Source organism: Felis catus, chromosome B1, assembly GCF_018350175.1.
Source record: "Felis catus isolate Fca126 chromosome B1, F.catus_Fca126_mat1.0, whole genome shotgun sequence".
NCBI classification, from domain to species: Eukaryota; Metazoa; Chordata; class Mammalia; order Carnivora; family Felidae; genus Felis; species Felis catus.
In genome coordinates this window covers 7,319,542-7,333,929 of record NC_058371.1, presented here as the reverse complement: position 1 = coordinate 7,333,929, position 14,388 = coordinate 7,319,542, and the positions used below count along the sequence as shown (strand labels likewise).

Sequence of the window (14,388 nt, the reverse complement as noted above, 5' to 3'; positions counted from 1 at the left end):
TAAGATTATTCCACGTGAAAATTCAGCTGCAAATTCTCAAATCATAGGCAACACAACTAGTTTTTGTTTTAGAGGCAGCAAAACGGTAGGTTGATTTATGATTTTTTTTTTCCAAAGGGCTTTGGGATTCCCATACGATATTTAGAAGAGCAGAAAAAAATCCATCTGCATTTATGGGCAGTATGTGTGTCTTTCCTCCTTAAATATATGGCTCTGTGTTTTACTGTAAATTTGGGGGAGCTGTATTGTGTAATTTCTGTTTGATATGACATAAGGTAAATATCGTACTATTACTGGGGCACCTGGGTGGCTCAGTTTGTCAAGCGTCCAACTTTGGCTCAGGTCACATCTCACGGTTTGTGAGTTCGAGCCCCACGTCAGGCTCTGTGCTGACAGCTCAGAGCCTGGAGCCTGCTTTGGATTCTGTCTCCCTCTCTCTCTGCCCCTCCCCTGCTCATGCTCTGTGTCTCTGCCTCTCAAAAGTAAATAAACATTTAAAAAAACTTTTTTAAATTGTGCTATTACTATTGTACTATTTTTAATCCTTACTGATAATGATATTTACTGGTAAATCAAACTTATAGTCTAGAACTACAGCAAGGCAAACAATGCATGTAGATCTGTTAAAGCCCAAGAGTGGTTTAAAAATTGAGTAATGTAGTTGCAAGTACTTTTGAACATTTATGCAGAATAATTTTCCTATAAAGAAATGTTGGAACTTCCATTATTGGCTGAAAACATAAGAAACATGTTTTTCTTGTATTTCTGGTGTCGTATAGGAACATCTGTGTGATTGCAGCATATGTTTCATATTAAATAAGAGGTCTCTAAAAAGGAATGATATAACTTATATCAATCTCACAGAAAAGTTTGAAAATACCTGTTCATCACCAAACCTCTGTTATTGTTTTACCAGCTTGTAGCAAGTTCTGTCATGCTGTTCAGTGTCAGCAGTGATAATCATCTGCAGAAAGGTTGCCCGTGTTGTGGGTGTTCGTAGTTTGCCCTGGAATCATTTCTTGTAAGGCTCGTTTCTTTGGAATGACGCTTATTGAAAGAAGTTTTTAGGGTCAGTAATATCAAATTACAGATCTGGAGGTAGTTAAGTTAAAGGTCTTTGGTTGATTTCAAAAATAAAATATGACTATTCTCTGGGCTACTTGTCAGTGATTCCTAAGCGAAGATACCTGTGTCTATGAAGAAAGCAAGTTGCGATTTGAGATTCATGTTCCGCCGATAGAGTATAGTGATTTCAGTTAGTGATAGGCTGTTTCCTACCATCGGGAATCATCACAATACTACCTGTGGGCCTTAGCGAGTCACACGACTCCTTGAGCTCACACTTGACTCAGTTACAGAATGAAGACAGTAGATCATCCCTTCTGCTTGTTCCAGCCCAGAGAGTCCATGATGCTCAAGCACTAGTGAAATAATAGAGAAAACCGATATCTCTAGGCACGTTTTCACCATCGGGGAGCAGCCTTTTGCCAGGAAGGGTGCAGTTGATTATGCTGTTTCGTTGAGAATTGTAAAATCACTTCCTCGGGTCGTATGCAGAAGTAAAAGATCACAGAAAAAAACTGCTATCTCTGTACGGTTAATAATGATCTGCTGACCTTTCACACGGCCCAAAGGTATTTCAAATGAGAATTTTTAAAGCGAAAACATGAGCCACCTTTTCTTCTGTAATAGTCACAATAGTGTTCATCGGTCCCGCCCAAAAGACCAGAAGCTGCGTGGGCTCCTCCAGAGGGGACGCAAGAGGGAGTTGGCCCCCCAAGACACCCCACCCACTCCTGGAGCACCCCCAACCTGGGAAGGAGCAGAACTCGGCAAGAGCCGGAGCTGTATCCTTGTGCACCTGCAGAGGTCTGTCCCCACACCCAGGGGCACAGCTGCACTGCCCGGAAGCAGGTGGGGGCTGTGGTTTCGCAGGACCTGATACCCTCTCTACCCACCTTGCTGGTCCCTCGGGGCTTGTGGTCAGAGTGAATGGGGGTGGGGATTCATTCACCTTCTCCTGCTACCCTTTTCCTTTGTTTCCTATTTCCACTCTGTTTTTCCCCCCATTTGTAGGTAGATGGTACCTTACAGTCCACTCTGTGTTCTGCAAGTTCACCTGTTAGCCCATGGTATCTTCCTTCACTTTAAAAATGTCCTATTGATGCTACACCCATGCATTTCTTGAAATACTGAGTAATACTGAAAGGTGAAATAGTTTTTTTGCAGCAACCATATTAAGTGAAAAGCTTCCAGAAGACAGACTAAAAGAAACTTGTCATTCTGTCCTGTTTCTCTATGTTGTATAGAAAGTAAAATGGCTACAAACTGAACTGACATCAGCACAAGTGAAATTAATTTTTTTTAATGTTTATTTATTTTTGACAGAGAGAGAGACAGAGCCTGAGCAGGGGAGGGGCAGAGAGAGAGGGAGACACAGAATCCGAAGCAGGCTCCAGGCTCTGAGCTATCAGCACAGAGCCTGATGCGGGGCTCGAACCCACAAACCGCGAGATCATGACCTGAGCTGAAGTCGGACGCTCAACCGACTGAGCCACCCAGGTGCCCCACAAATGAAGTTAATTTTAAAGCAGCATTATATCACTGAATAGAGGATGCTGATCAATACTCTCTTTTCTCAGTGGATGCTCTTGAAAGCAGAAGTTGATCTGCATTATAAATTTCCTCGCCTGCGTATCAAAACCAGTTGAAATCCATTTCAGAATTTTAGGTGCTGTCATTCAAAACCCTGAATGTGCGGCACATTAAATGTAAAAGCACAGTTTTAACCTTTGTATTATGACATCAGGTGAACAGTTATTAAAATACTTTAAGGAACAACATTTATTTAAATTAAATATTGGGGCGCCTGGGTGGCTCAGTCAGTTAAGCGTCCGACTTTGGCTCAGGTCATGATCTTACAGTTCGTGGGTTTGAGTATCACATCGGGTTCTGTGCTGACAGCTCAGAGCCTGGAGCCTGCTTCAGATTCTGTGTCTCCCTCTCTCTCTGCACCTACCCGCTCACACTGTCTCTCTCCTTAAAAATAAATAAACATTAAGAAAAATTAAAATAAATAAATTAAATATTAAATGGCACCAAGTTGAGTACAAGTCAACAGGTGTTATTCGATACGTTAAACACAAACTCATACTTACTTTTTTTGAATGTCTTCTCCGTTAAATATTAAACCAAAAAATCTCTTTATTCAGTTGCAGTTGGGGAGGCATTCAGTGTCTCACATTTTGAAATCTGAGGGTATGTGCTGTGACATCATTAAGCTTTCTTATTTCTAAAAATTTCCCATTACTGTTGTGACATCAGTGTGGATCTTGGAATTTGTCTGTGTTTGTTCCGACACTTAAGATTTTTAAGCCCAGCAGTTTTGAAGTAATAGAATTCTTTTTTTAATGTTTATTTATTTATTTTGAGAAAGAGAGAGAGATCGTGATCTCACGGTCGTGAGACTGAGCCCCACATCGGGATGCACACTGGGCGGAAAGCCTGCTTGAGATTCTCCCTGTCCCTCTGCCTCCCTCCCCCACTCACAGTCTCTCTCTCTCTCTCTCTCTCTCTCTCTCTCTCTCACACACACACACACACACACACACACACACGTAAATAAAGAGAAATTAAAGCTTTAAAAAAGGAGAAATTATTTTTTAGAGCAGTTTTAGGTTCACAGCAAAATTGAGTGGAAACAGAGATTCCCTGTATACCTCCTGCCCGCACGTGTGTCTGGCCTCCATCACTATGAAAATCCTGCACCAGAGTGGTTGGTACCTTTGCCACGGCCAATGAACCTAAAGTCATAGTTTACATTACTTTACCCGTGGTGCACGTTCAAGGGGTTTGGACAAATGTATAATGACACGTACCCACTATTACAGCATCATACAGAGTAGTCTCTCTGCCCTAAAACTCCTCTGTGCTCCACATGTTCACCCCTCCTCTCTTCTAAACCCTGGCAACCACTGATCTTTTTACTGTCTCAATAGATTGACCTCTTCCAGAATGTCACACAGTAGGTAGGCTTTTCAGCTTGGCTTCTTTCACTTAGTAATAAGCATTTTTAATCTTCCCTCCGTGTCTTGGCATAACTTGATAGCTCAGTTCTTTTTGGTCCTCAGGGATACTCCAGGGTCTGGATGGACCACAGCTGACTTATCCATTCACTGACTCCAGCACATCTGCATTTCTCCCGAGTTCTGGCAATTATGAATAAAGCTGCTATACACATAGCAAATAGTTTTTAGAACAATTTTCTGATCACTACTTGTGCATAGGTAGTTTGGGGCCATAATGATGGCAGTCAGATGATGATGATTGCATCTTTTCAAGTTAATTTACATCATGTTACGTGATTTTTTTTTCTGCCGTCAACTTCACACGGTGTATACTTTCGAGAGCCTTCTGAGTTCGGTATTGCTAGTGCTGTTCCATTTTGCATCTGTAGTGGTAGCATATTCCGGTATTGATTTGCTTGCTTTTCTTTGACTTAGCATTTCTTCGTGTTAGAATTGCGGTTCTCAAGCGGGGCTCTTTTCCCCGCTGGGGACGTTGAGTAGTGGGCAGCTGCAGAGCTGGCATCTGGTGGGTTGAGGTCAGGGATGCCGCTAACCGTGCTGCTGTGCACAGGACACTCCCCCGTAAAGAATTTGCTGGCCCCGAATTTCCATAGTGCTGAAGTTGAGAAACCCTGGTTTAGAAATTTGGTTTCTGTCCAGTGCCTCATTCATGCGTGCATTTGGCTGACACTGGCATAAATTTCTGGCAAATCGTCCCCACTTTACCTTTTTTCACTTCAGATGTACTGCTCCGAAGAGCCTAAAGATGAATGCCAAAGAAGCCTTCACATCACATGTGCTCATGAGCGCTTCATTGATTCGCGTAGAGCAGTAGCCCTTCACACCGGATGTCCGTTAGAATCACCTGCAGAGATTTTTTTAAAATATAGATACAATCCGCGCAGGCAAGGCCTGGGGCATCTCTTTCTCACAGTCGCCAGATGGTCCCCCTGTGTGGCCACGGCTGAAAACCACTATGAGAGGCTGGGCTCCCCCCAACTAATGTCCACGTAGTGAGACTTCTCCATCACAGTATACATCTGGGCTCCAAGCTATTTCTGCCCGCACGATGACTATAGTTGATGATATGACATTGTGCGTTTTAAAGTTGTGCAGGGAGTAGCTCATGAAAGTTCTCATCATAAGAAAAAACTACGTGACCGTGCCTGGTGGCAGACGTTAACTGGACTTACTGGTTATAGTGAGCGTTTATTTCACAGTGCGTGTAAATATCAAATCATCATGCCATACACCTGATACTGGTATGTTGTCTGTCCGTTATTCCTCCGTTGAGAAGGAGAGTAGTTCATTGATTGATTTATTTTTTTTTCAACGTTTATTTATTTTTGGGACAGAGAGAGACAGAGCATGAACGGGGGAGGGGCAGAGAGAGAGAGAGACACAGAATCGGAAACAGGCTCCAGGCTCTGAGCCATCAGCCCAGAGCCTGACGCGGGGCTCGAATTCACGGACCGCGAGATCGTGACCTGGCTGAAGTCGGACGCTTAACCGACCGCGCCACCCAGGCGCCCCATGATTTATTTAATCCTCAGGTGACAGAATAGCATCTGCCATGTTACTAGCAATGGAAAGCTAGAAATAAACTAATGATAATTATGAGAATTTTATTACATACAGAGATTTTTTGTTTTAACCTTGGATTACACTTGATCAATTTGAATAATCCTTCAGTGTGGGTAATCATCAGATTCTAAGATCAAACATTAAATAGGAAGATAGAATTATATCTTTTGCTTGTTTAATTTGGGTACTTTTGTGACCCCGAACTGCTACGCCCTGAAATATGACGGGTGTGTGCTCAAAATTCCAAAAAAAAAAAAGTTCTTTTGTGCCTTTCTTAGAACAACATGCATGAATTGGGCGTCATGAAAATACTTTCTCACAGCAAAGATATCTTCTGTCGGCCCTGAGAGTTCTGGCCTTGTAGCGTGCCGGGGACAGCAAGTGTGAGTCCTTGTGGTGGTTTCCAAAGTCACGCCGTCCATCGGCCCGCAAAGTAGCGGCCACCGCACGCTTCAAAGTGTCCCAATCCACTTGGAATCTAAACCTGTTGAATGGTAAGTCCCATTCTACAGTGAACAGCACCTTCAAAGGAAGCTTTTGAAAAAACCCCTGGGACCGAAAGAAACCGAGATAGACAGGATGCAGCGAAGGCATGCTGATTACCCTCCCGGGGACTTCCGCGTGGCCTGCAGCGGCCGAAGCGCTGTGCTTCCAGCCGCGTATCGTGTTCCCCGTTCTCGAGGCTATGAATTAGCCTTGAGATCTGCAATGGCAAATCATGAAAATATGAATCAAGACGGCTTCTTTCTCCCCCAAGGAGTTCCACTAACATTTCTTCAGTTTTCGGGTGGTTTCCACGCTTTCTAGAACCTTTCTCCTCGAGTGGGAGCCCACTTTGAATAACTTGCCCAGACTCGAGAACTTCTCCTCCTTTATATTTTCTCCACACGTGAAGTGAAGTCTAATTCCCTTATTCTGTACGGTCCTATCATTCAGGAAAAACGTATATTTTGATAGTAGTGGCAGTGATCACAATAATGCTCTCGCATGAAGACAGCTAATGTTTTGTCTGTGCTTCTTAAGAGCCACAGTCTTTGCTAAATGATTTTTATGTGTTATCTCTTTGCAGCCTCACTAAATCATGTGAGATCAATTTCGCAGGTGTCCTCCTTTTACAAAGGCAGACACCACAGCATAAAGAGCAGTCAGACTCCATCCAGCTCAGAAGCCTGTGCCTTTAATCAATATGCTATAAATCCCCCTTTATGGCTAAACAAATGTGACATTTAGGTTGGGGACACATCGGTGAGTGGCATGTTGGTGCTGGACAAATCTCTCAGCCTCTGCCCTCTTACAGAATAGAATCAAATGGCAAAGAAGGGAAGATGACTTGCATCAAATCTACAGATTAGCGGTGTTGAAGGTGAATGGGTGCTGGTACGCAGAGCATTCTTTTTCTTCCTTTTTAATGTTTATTTTATTTATTTTTGAGAGAGAAAGACCGAGCGTGGGCCAGGGAGGGGAAGAGAGAGAGGGAGACACAGAATTTGAAGCAGGCTCCAGGCTCTGAGCTGTCAGCATAGAGCCTGATGTGAGGCTCGAACCGACGGACCGTGAGATCATGACCTGAGCCAAAGTCAGACGCTTAACTGACTGAGCCGCCCAGTTGCCCCGGTACACAGAGCATTCTTAACGTATGGAAACTTTGAGGCTCAGCAGACCTTTGTCACCTAGACTGGGTGCATAAGACCATGAGAACTGACAGATTTGGAGCTAGCAGCCACACAGCCCAGTGGACTTCATCTGTTTATTTGCTTCATTCCAGTTCCAGAAAAGAGAAAAAATAAAGATTACCCAAGAAATATTTCCCTTTCTCTCTCGTAGAGTCAGACACAATGTTTACCATAGACAATCAAGTGTGTTTTAAGACCAGATATTGTGTAGATTTCCACATCTAGATATTTCCACATCTAGGAATATTTGTTTTCTTGTGAGAAAAATAAGGGGTAAGTGTTTATTGCTTTCTGTGACTGAAATCCTCTGATATATTTTTACACGTATTAGGCCCTCATTAAGTACTTGTTGAGCAAGACGAAATAATTGTGAAAGTGATATAAACTTTAATAATTCTATTAAAGAGTAAATAGCTGTTAAAGGATATTTACTCCAGTTCCTTCAGTGATTTATTTTTTTAATGTTTATTTATTTATTTTTGAGTGAGAGAGAGTGTGAGCAGGGAGGGGACTGAGAAAGAAGGAGACAGAGAATTGTAAGCAGGCTCTGCACTGTCCGCACAGAGCTCGAAGCGGGGCTTGAACTCATGACCTGCGAGATCATGACCTGAACCGAAACCAAGAGTCAGATGCTTATCCAACTGCGTCACCCAGGCACCCCTCCTTCAGTGATTTAAATAAGTTAATATTCAACAGGTTTTATTTTCTAACATTTTTAGACCTGGCTTTGTTTCATCTTCGATGTAAAGGTATAATTATGTCTGCCAAATCATAGTTCAAGGGCATTGCTAAGCTAGATGTTGACTCTTCAAACTCTCCAACCATTAGTATTGCAGAGTAGAGGCTAACAGGAAGTCAGATTTGAATGGAGATTAAGCAGTGTTATTAGAAAGTACGTGTTTAAGTATGTTCTGGGTTTCTGAAATCCTGCAACATTTGCCAGTTTATAGGAGACAGGTTTCATCTTCGGTCTCATTGGCTTTATCTTGACTCTTTTCATATTTGTTGTATCAATTCCCTACTATCCTTAATCCCATTAATTTCTATATTAATCACAACACAACTTTAATACAGGTGCATAAGCTCTAACATGACAGTGACACCAAGTTTATCATTTTTCAAAAATGTTACTTTAATATGTATTCTGAGAATTACTACATGAGTTTCACTTGTCTGAGGTTTTACTGAAATCATGAAGTCTCTCCATAACTCATCGCCAAAGGAATTAATAGAGTTGAATAAGAGATTTCGTTCCGTACAGTGTATTTATTTTATTCTGTATTGTCATTTTGAAAATGTGACTTGACATGTTCAAGTTAAGCCAGAATACACTACTGTTTCTCTTCAAAAGTCTTCTACAAGGTGTCTTTGAAACTCAGAAGGGAACCACGTATCTATAGAAACTTAGCTTTTGGTGTCCAAGGACCACATTTCAGACACTTTCAAATAGAATTCTATTGCCGTATTTGCTAATAGAGTTACATTTAGAGGATTAAAAATACAATTTCACCCTTATACCTACGTTCACATGTGCCGGTCATCCCATGTTCTGAGTCTGATTATATAAATACGGTACAATCATCAGGAAATTTTTCAGAAGGTGCCGCTTTTCAGACAATTCATACTGTAAGGTGCACAGGCTCACAATACACGACATACACAGATAAGAAGGTAATACAATTTGGAGTGGATCGCTCTTAGGATGTGAATTTGGATCCTCATCTTGAACACGTGGAAATGCACATGCAAACCGCACACACATCTCTTTCCACCCTCCAGTTTTGATCGGAAGACATAATTAAGGGTGGTTGGGTTGGGAGAGAGAAGGGGAGGAAGTAAAATCATATCCCTTTTGGGGACATGTACAAAATACAGTCATAAGCAACAAAACTGAAGATCGAGGGAGCACGTTGCTATGTGAGTTACCTGCGAGGATGTGTCACACTGTATGAGTCTGAAGTCTACCAGCCTGCACGTCCCCTGCAGTCAGAAAACTGGGTTCCCCGCTGGGCATCCCCAGGGCGCAGAGCAGTGTGAGGGCTGCTGCTGGTTGCTAACACCGTGTGTGGATGGAAGGAATGGATAAATGTATGAGTCAGCCATTGAAAAGTGGATAGCAGCGTAGGTCTAAAAAGTCTTCCCTGGATTTTTTTCTTCCTTCATGTTTTCTCTGGCTGGACAATGACTTGGTAATCATAAGGTCAGGACATGAGTGATGGCAGAGAAGGCTATAGTCTTACTCGGTGACACAGGATTCAAATGAGAAGAACCACACGTTGTAGCAGAACGCTTGTTACAGGAGTGACTTTCTTCTTTGGCTACTTTTCAGGGATAATACGGATTTTAATCTCTGATATCTGAGTATGGTGAATTAACACCACATAACAATAATGTGGCCACTCCCATGAGCCTCTCTGCTTTCATCCTCTGTTTCTAGTTGGTGTTTATGTACGTGGGTTCTTCATGTAATGGATTTCTCCTGTGATCATGGGAAATCTGCTAATAAGTCCAGTGGCACACCACTTGCATTGAGAAATATAATCAGTTTGTATTAACGTGTACATTCAAGCCTTCACTTAAACCTCAGGGGATTGTGACTTACACTTGTTCCTCTCCAGTCGTATCTGAATCCAAGTCTTAGCTTGGACAATTCAGGGTGTATATTGATGTAGACAATTTTATATGTAGATAATATGGATTAAATAGTTGATAAGTAATGTGAAGCGTACATCTATCTTTTACCAGCTCTCCATCCATCTACGAATGTGGGCATCTGTCTTTTTATCCAGCATCTAAGTCGTGCTTAAATCCAAAATGCATTTAACTTATGCTGAAACGAAGTCTCTTGTTCAACTATATCTGGGCATCTGAACAGCCTCTTCTGGTGTTTTATAAATACTAAAAATGTTTCTGAAATAAGCAAAAAAAAAAAAAGCCCCTTTAGGTTCAGCTGAAAAATCACATTTTAGTATGTTTCTATAGCAAAAGTAAAATTAATAGTCATGAAAAAAGACTTCAGACTTAAAGTTTACAGAAATCCGAAAAGAAGTACACACTTGTATATCATTAATGCTAAAATGACTTGAGAATTACCCCATTTACAATATTAAATGTAAACATGACTAAGCAGCTTACGTAATTATGTGAATGGTGCTCATTTAGTTGTAATATAAATTTATTGACGTTTTGGGGCACGTGGGTGGCTCAGTCAAGCGTCCAACTTCGGCTCAGGTCATGAGCTCACGGTTCGTGGGTTCGAGCCCCACGTCGGGCTCTGCGCTGACAGCTCGGAGCCCAGAGCCCGCTTGGGATTCTGTGTCTCCCTCGCTCTCTGCCCCTCTCCCACCTGTGCTCGGTCTCTCAAAAATAAATAAATGTAAAAAATGTTTTCTTAATTTATTGACATTTTAACTTTGCAGAATTCCCTCTAAATATACCAGGTAATATTTTCTAAAAAATGTGAGGTGAGATTTTTGAGACAAATACATGAATGAAACAGACATAAAGACGCAGAAGGCTCCTTCCTTCCTTTGTTCGTCACCTCTGCTGTGATGCGACTTGCCAGCAGGTTGTTCACAGGAACGCACTTCCTCTCTCAGCTTCCCGTGGCCCACTTCCTAAGGTGTTGGTGATAATGATCTGCGCAAGAGGGCACTTACCCCTTCGAATTGGGTTTTCTAGATTCGTCCCAAAGCTCTTCTTTTCCAGTAACTTGCACATTCTCTCTCTCTCGACTCTCTCTGTTGCAGTTCATTATGCTGACCTACCTTTTCATGCTGGCCTGGCTGGGAGTCACGGCCTTCACCTCCCTGCCAGTTTACATGTACTTCAACCTGTGGACCATTTGCCGAAACACCACCTTAGTGGAGGGAGCGAACCTCTGCCTGGACCTTCGTCAGTTTGGTAGGTGGATCTCTAACTAAAACAAGGCCTCGTACTGTCTTAGCCTCAATGACTGTGTCTGGAATATTGCAGATCACTTTGGAGCCATGATTACTTCTTCTAGCAAAGAGATAAATGTGTCACAGTATTCACTTTCAAGACATTCCTTTTAAATTCACATAAGTAGGAATTTAAGAGAGATTGGAAGTTGATCTCATAACATGAACATACAATGTGTGTGTTTGAACGGGCTGTCGAGTTGTGTTTCCTGGTGTTGGCATGAAATAATTGTGATGCCCTCAATCTGATTCCTTTGTACTTTTCCAGACTTGATGTGACGCTTGCATCTACTTTTTTTTTTAACTTTTTTTTTTAATGTTTATTTATTTTTGAGACAGAGCATGAACGGGGGAGGGTCAGAGAGAGAGGGAGACATAGAATCCGAAGCAGGCTCCGGGCTCCGAGCTGTCGGCACAGAGCCCGACGTGGGGCTCGAACTCACGAACCGTGAGATCACGACCTGAGCCAAAGTCGGAGGCTCAACTGACTGAGCCATCCAGGTGCCGCAGTGCTTGCATCTACTTTTATTCTCCCATGATAAACTATACAATTTGTGAAATCTAGAGCGGAGACCATCTAATAAATACGTGTTGCACTGGCTTCTGAAATAAGGCAGAAAAAGTTAGCATATAATATTAGAAAATCAAAGAATCCTAAGCCAATCAACAGTCCTCTTTGGTTATTTTTGTTTAGGGCTAAAACCTCATGTGATAAAATGAGTTTCATACGTGTAGATGAGCTTGTGATACAGGGATCCTATTCTGATTGTTTTGTCCACGTTGACTTGTTTGTCAACAACAACTGTCACAACAATTCTACATAGTGGACGCTACTATCATCCTCTTTATAAGTGACAAAACTGAGGCACAGAGAGGTTACATGAGTTCCCCAACGTTATCCAACTAGTAAGTGACAGCACTGGGATTCAAACCCAGGCCGTCTGGTTTCGGAGTCTGGTAATTACAAGTCGGCACGCAACTCTGTCCTGTTGACAGACGAATGTGGAGAAGTGGATCCAGTCTCGCCTAACCTATTTGGAATCCTAGTCCCCCATTCATAAAAAAAACATGGCAGCTACAAAATTTACGAAAGACCTGGAGATCCACACGTTTGCATGGTTTTTTCCCCCAGGGACAGGCTATTAAAATCTAAGCCATGAACATCTGGGAATGCTCCCTAAGATTTTCTCTAATGAGGTCTCCACATACTTCGGGAAAGCGGGGAACATTTCACTGGGTACTGTCCGCAGGCCTTGTGGCTCTTTGGGGGTGCTCTAGACAGGTTGTAGGGTACAGCACCACTGTCCAACCCAGCCAGCTGTATGTTCCAAAGCTGTGGCCCGCTCGCCATCCTGAAAGCCAGAATCCTGATCCTAATAAAAAGCAGCATCTGCTCGGTGGATGAAGTTCTTGGCAAGAAGACAGCAGAGGGAATATGGACAGCTCTTCTCCTGGAGAGGTTTCAATCTTGGAATCATGTCCCACGTAAACACAGGAAGAGAACGTCGGCAACAGCGGTTGGAGGCCACCAGAACAGCTGCTTGGAAAACATGGCCCTCCTTTCAGTCCCTCCCCCTCGATGTCTTTTATTCTGCTGATCTGCAGATTGGAAATTGGAAGAGAGGTGACCGGTCTCTCAGACACGGTTGCCACCTAAAATACGGGCCACCTAGTGAAGTTTCAATTTGGGGTAAACAGGCAATTTTTTTTAGTAGAGTGTGTCCCAGATATTGTCTGGGCCACACTTCTGGTAGGTGTAAACCCTGACGAGGGTTAAAGCTGCTCTTTGAACCTTAGCACTGCTTATGACATAGTTATCAAGATTTATTCTAATTTAACTCTTATCCATGCTGTGGAAGAGAAGGCACTTTTCAGATGCCATGCAACCTTTTGCATCAGCTATTATATCTTTGTGTTTGCCCTCAATACAGAATCTACTGCCTGGATGGCATTTATTTGGTTTCCGAAAAACACACCCTTAATAAGAAGCCTGAATGTATATGTAGCAGTCAAGTTATCAAGGGGCATCAGCATAGAAACGGACACTGATTATGATCAGTACAGACATGTACTAATGTCCTCAAGAAAAGTGATCAGGTGGAAAAGAACATGCTATAAATCAATTTCCCTCGTTTTGCGAAGTTGTCTCATTACATCTAGGTGGTATCTTCTCTCTTAGGGGTCAAGGTCTTTGGGCTGCATGGTGGGGGCTGTTGTCACATAGCGGCTGCTGTGCCTGCTTAGTTTCTAGTTGCATTTCACCGTTCATTCCCCTGAATGTGATAAATGTGTATGTGGCATGCAGATCGAATGGGAAGCTGGGGCACTCTGCAGTTCATACACCTGTGGAATTTAAAGATGGTTAGTCCTATCAGGGTTGGCCATGTTTCAAAATTAGTCATGAAATAATTTGTCTTGCAATTTTAATTTTTAGTGCTTTCATAATTATTTCTGTTGCTTTTCAATTATATGTACAGCAGTATAATGACGTTGAATGCATTAGGGATTTAGTTTAGTGAATTTGTTTCATAAATTGTTTACACTGGTCCCCATAATATCATCTAGATCCAGAATTTAAAACTATGCTTTGTTAAACCCTGGTTGTTTGATGAAACTCCCTCGGGGCCAACCACAGGGAGAGAGTGGTCCAGAGCAGGTGGTGCTCTCCTCTTAGCCTCGTAACCAACCTTCCCTCTCCTCTAGCATGTCCACACCCTGTAACAGGAGCAGCTTGTTTTGATCTGATTTCCAGTAAAAGTTCATTTCACTTGCTTATTCATACTTCTGCCAGACAAATACTTGTTGAGCTTCTGTTATGTTTAAGCACTGCTCAGTTTTGAAAGGCAAAAATCTCCATGTCAAAAAGTAAAAATCTACCTGTGGAGGGGAATTAGGTTACCAATGGAATGAAGATTACTAATCCGAAAACATGCTAATTGTCCTGGATGGTCTGGATGGGCCCCTGTAATCACAAGAGTCCTTAAAAGTGGAAGAGGCTGAAGAGAAGAAGTCAGAAGGAGATGGACCTCTGAAGAAAGGCACAGAGAGATGCAGTTTTGCTAACTAGGAGGGTGGAGAAAAGAGGCCAGGAGCCAAGGAACGTGGGTAGCCTACAGAAGCTAG

General features: G+C 42.5%; 1 protein-coding gene across 3 annotated transcripts in view; it reads left to right on the top strand.

Moving 5' to 3' along the window:
• Positions 1-14,388, top strand: part of GPM6A (glycoprotein M6A) — a 355,114-nt gene that overhangs the window by 329,808 nt on the left and 10,918 nt on the right. For all 3 annotated transcript variants that reach the window (XM_023252303.2, XM_019828212.2, XM_011281366.4), the window contains exon 4: positions 11,074-11,227. In XM_023252303.2, coding sequence (XP_023108071.1) covers positions 11,074-11,227 — 154 coding nt within the window. The remainder of the gene's footprint in view (positions 1-11,073; positions 11,228-14,388) is intronic.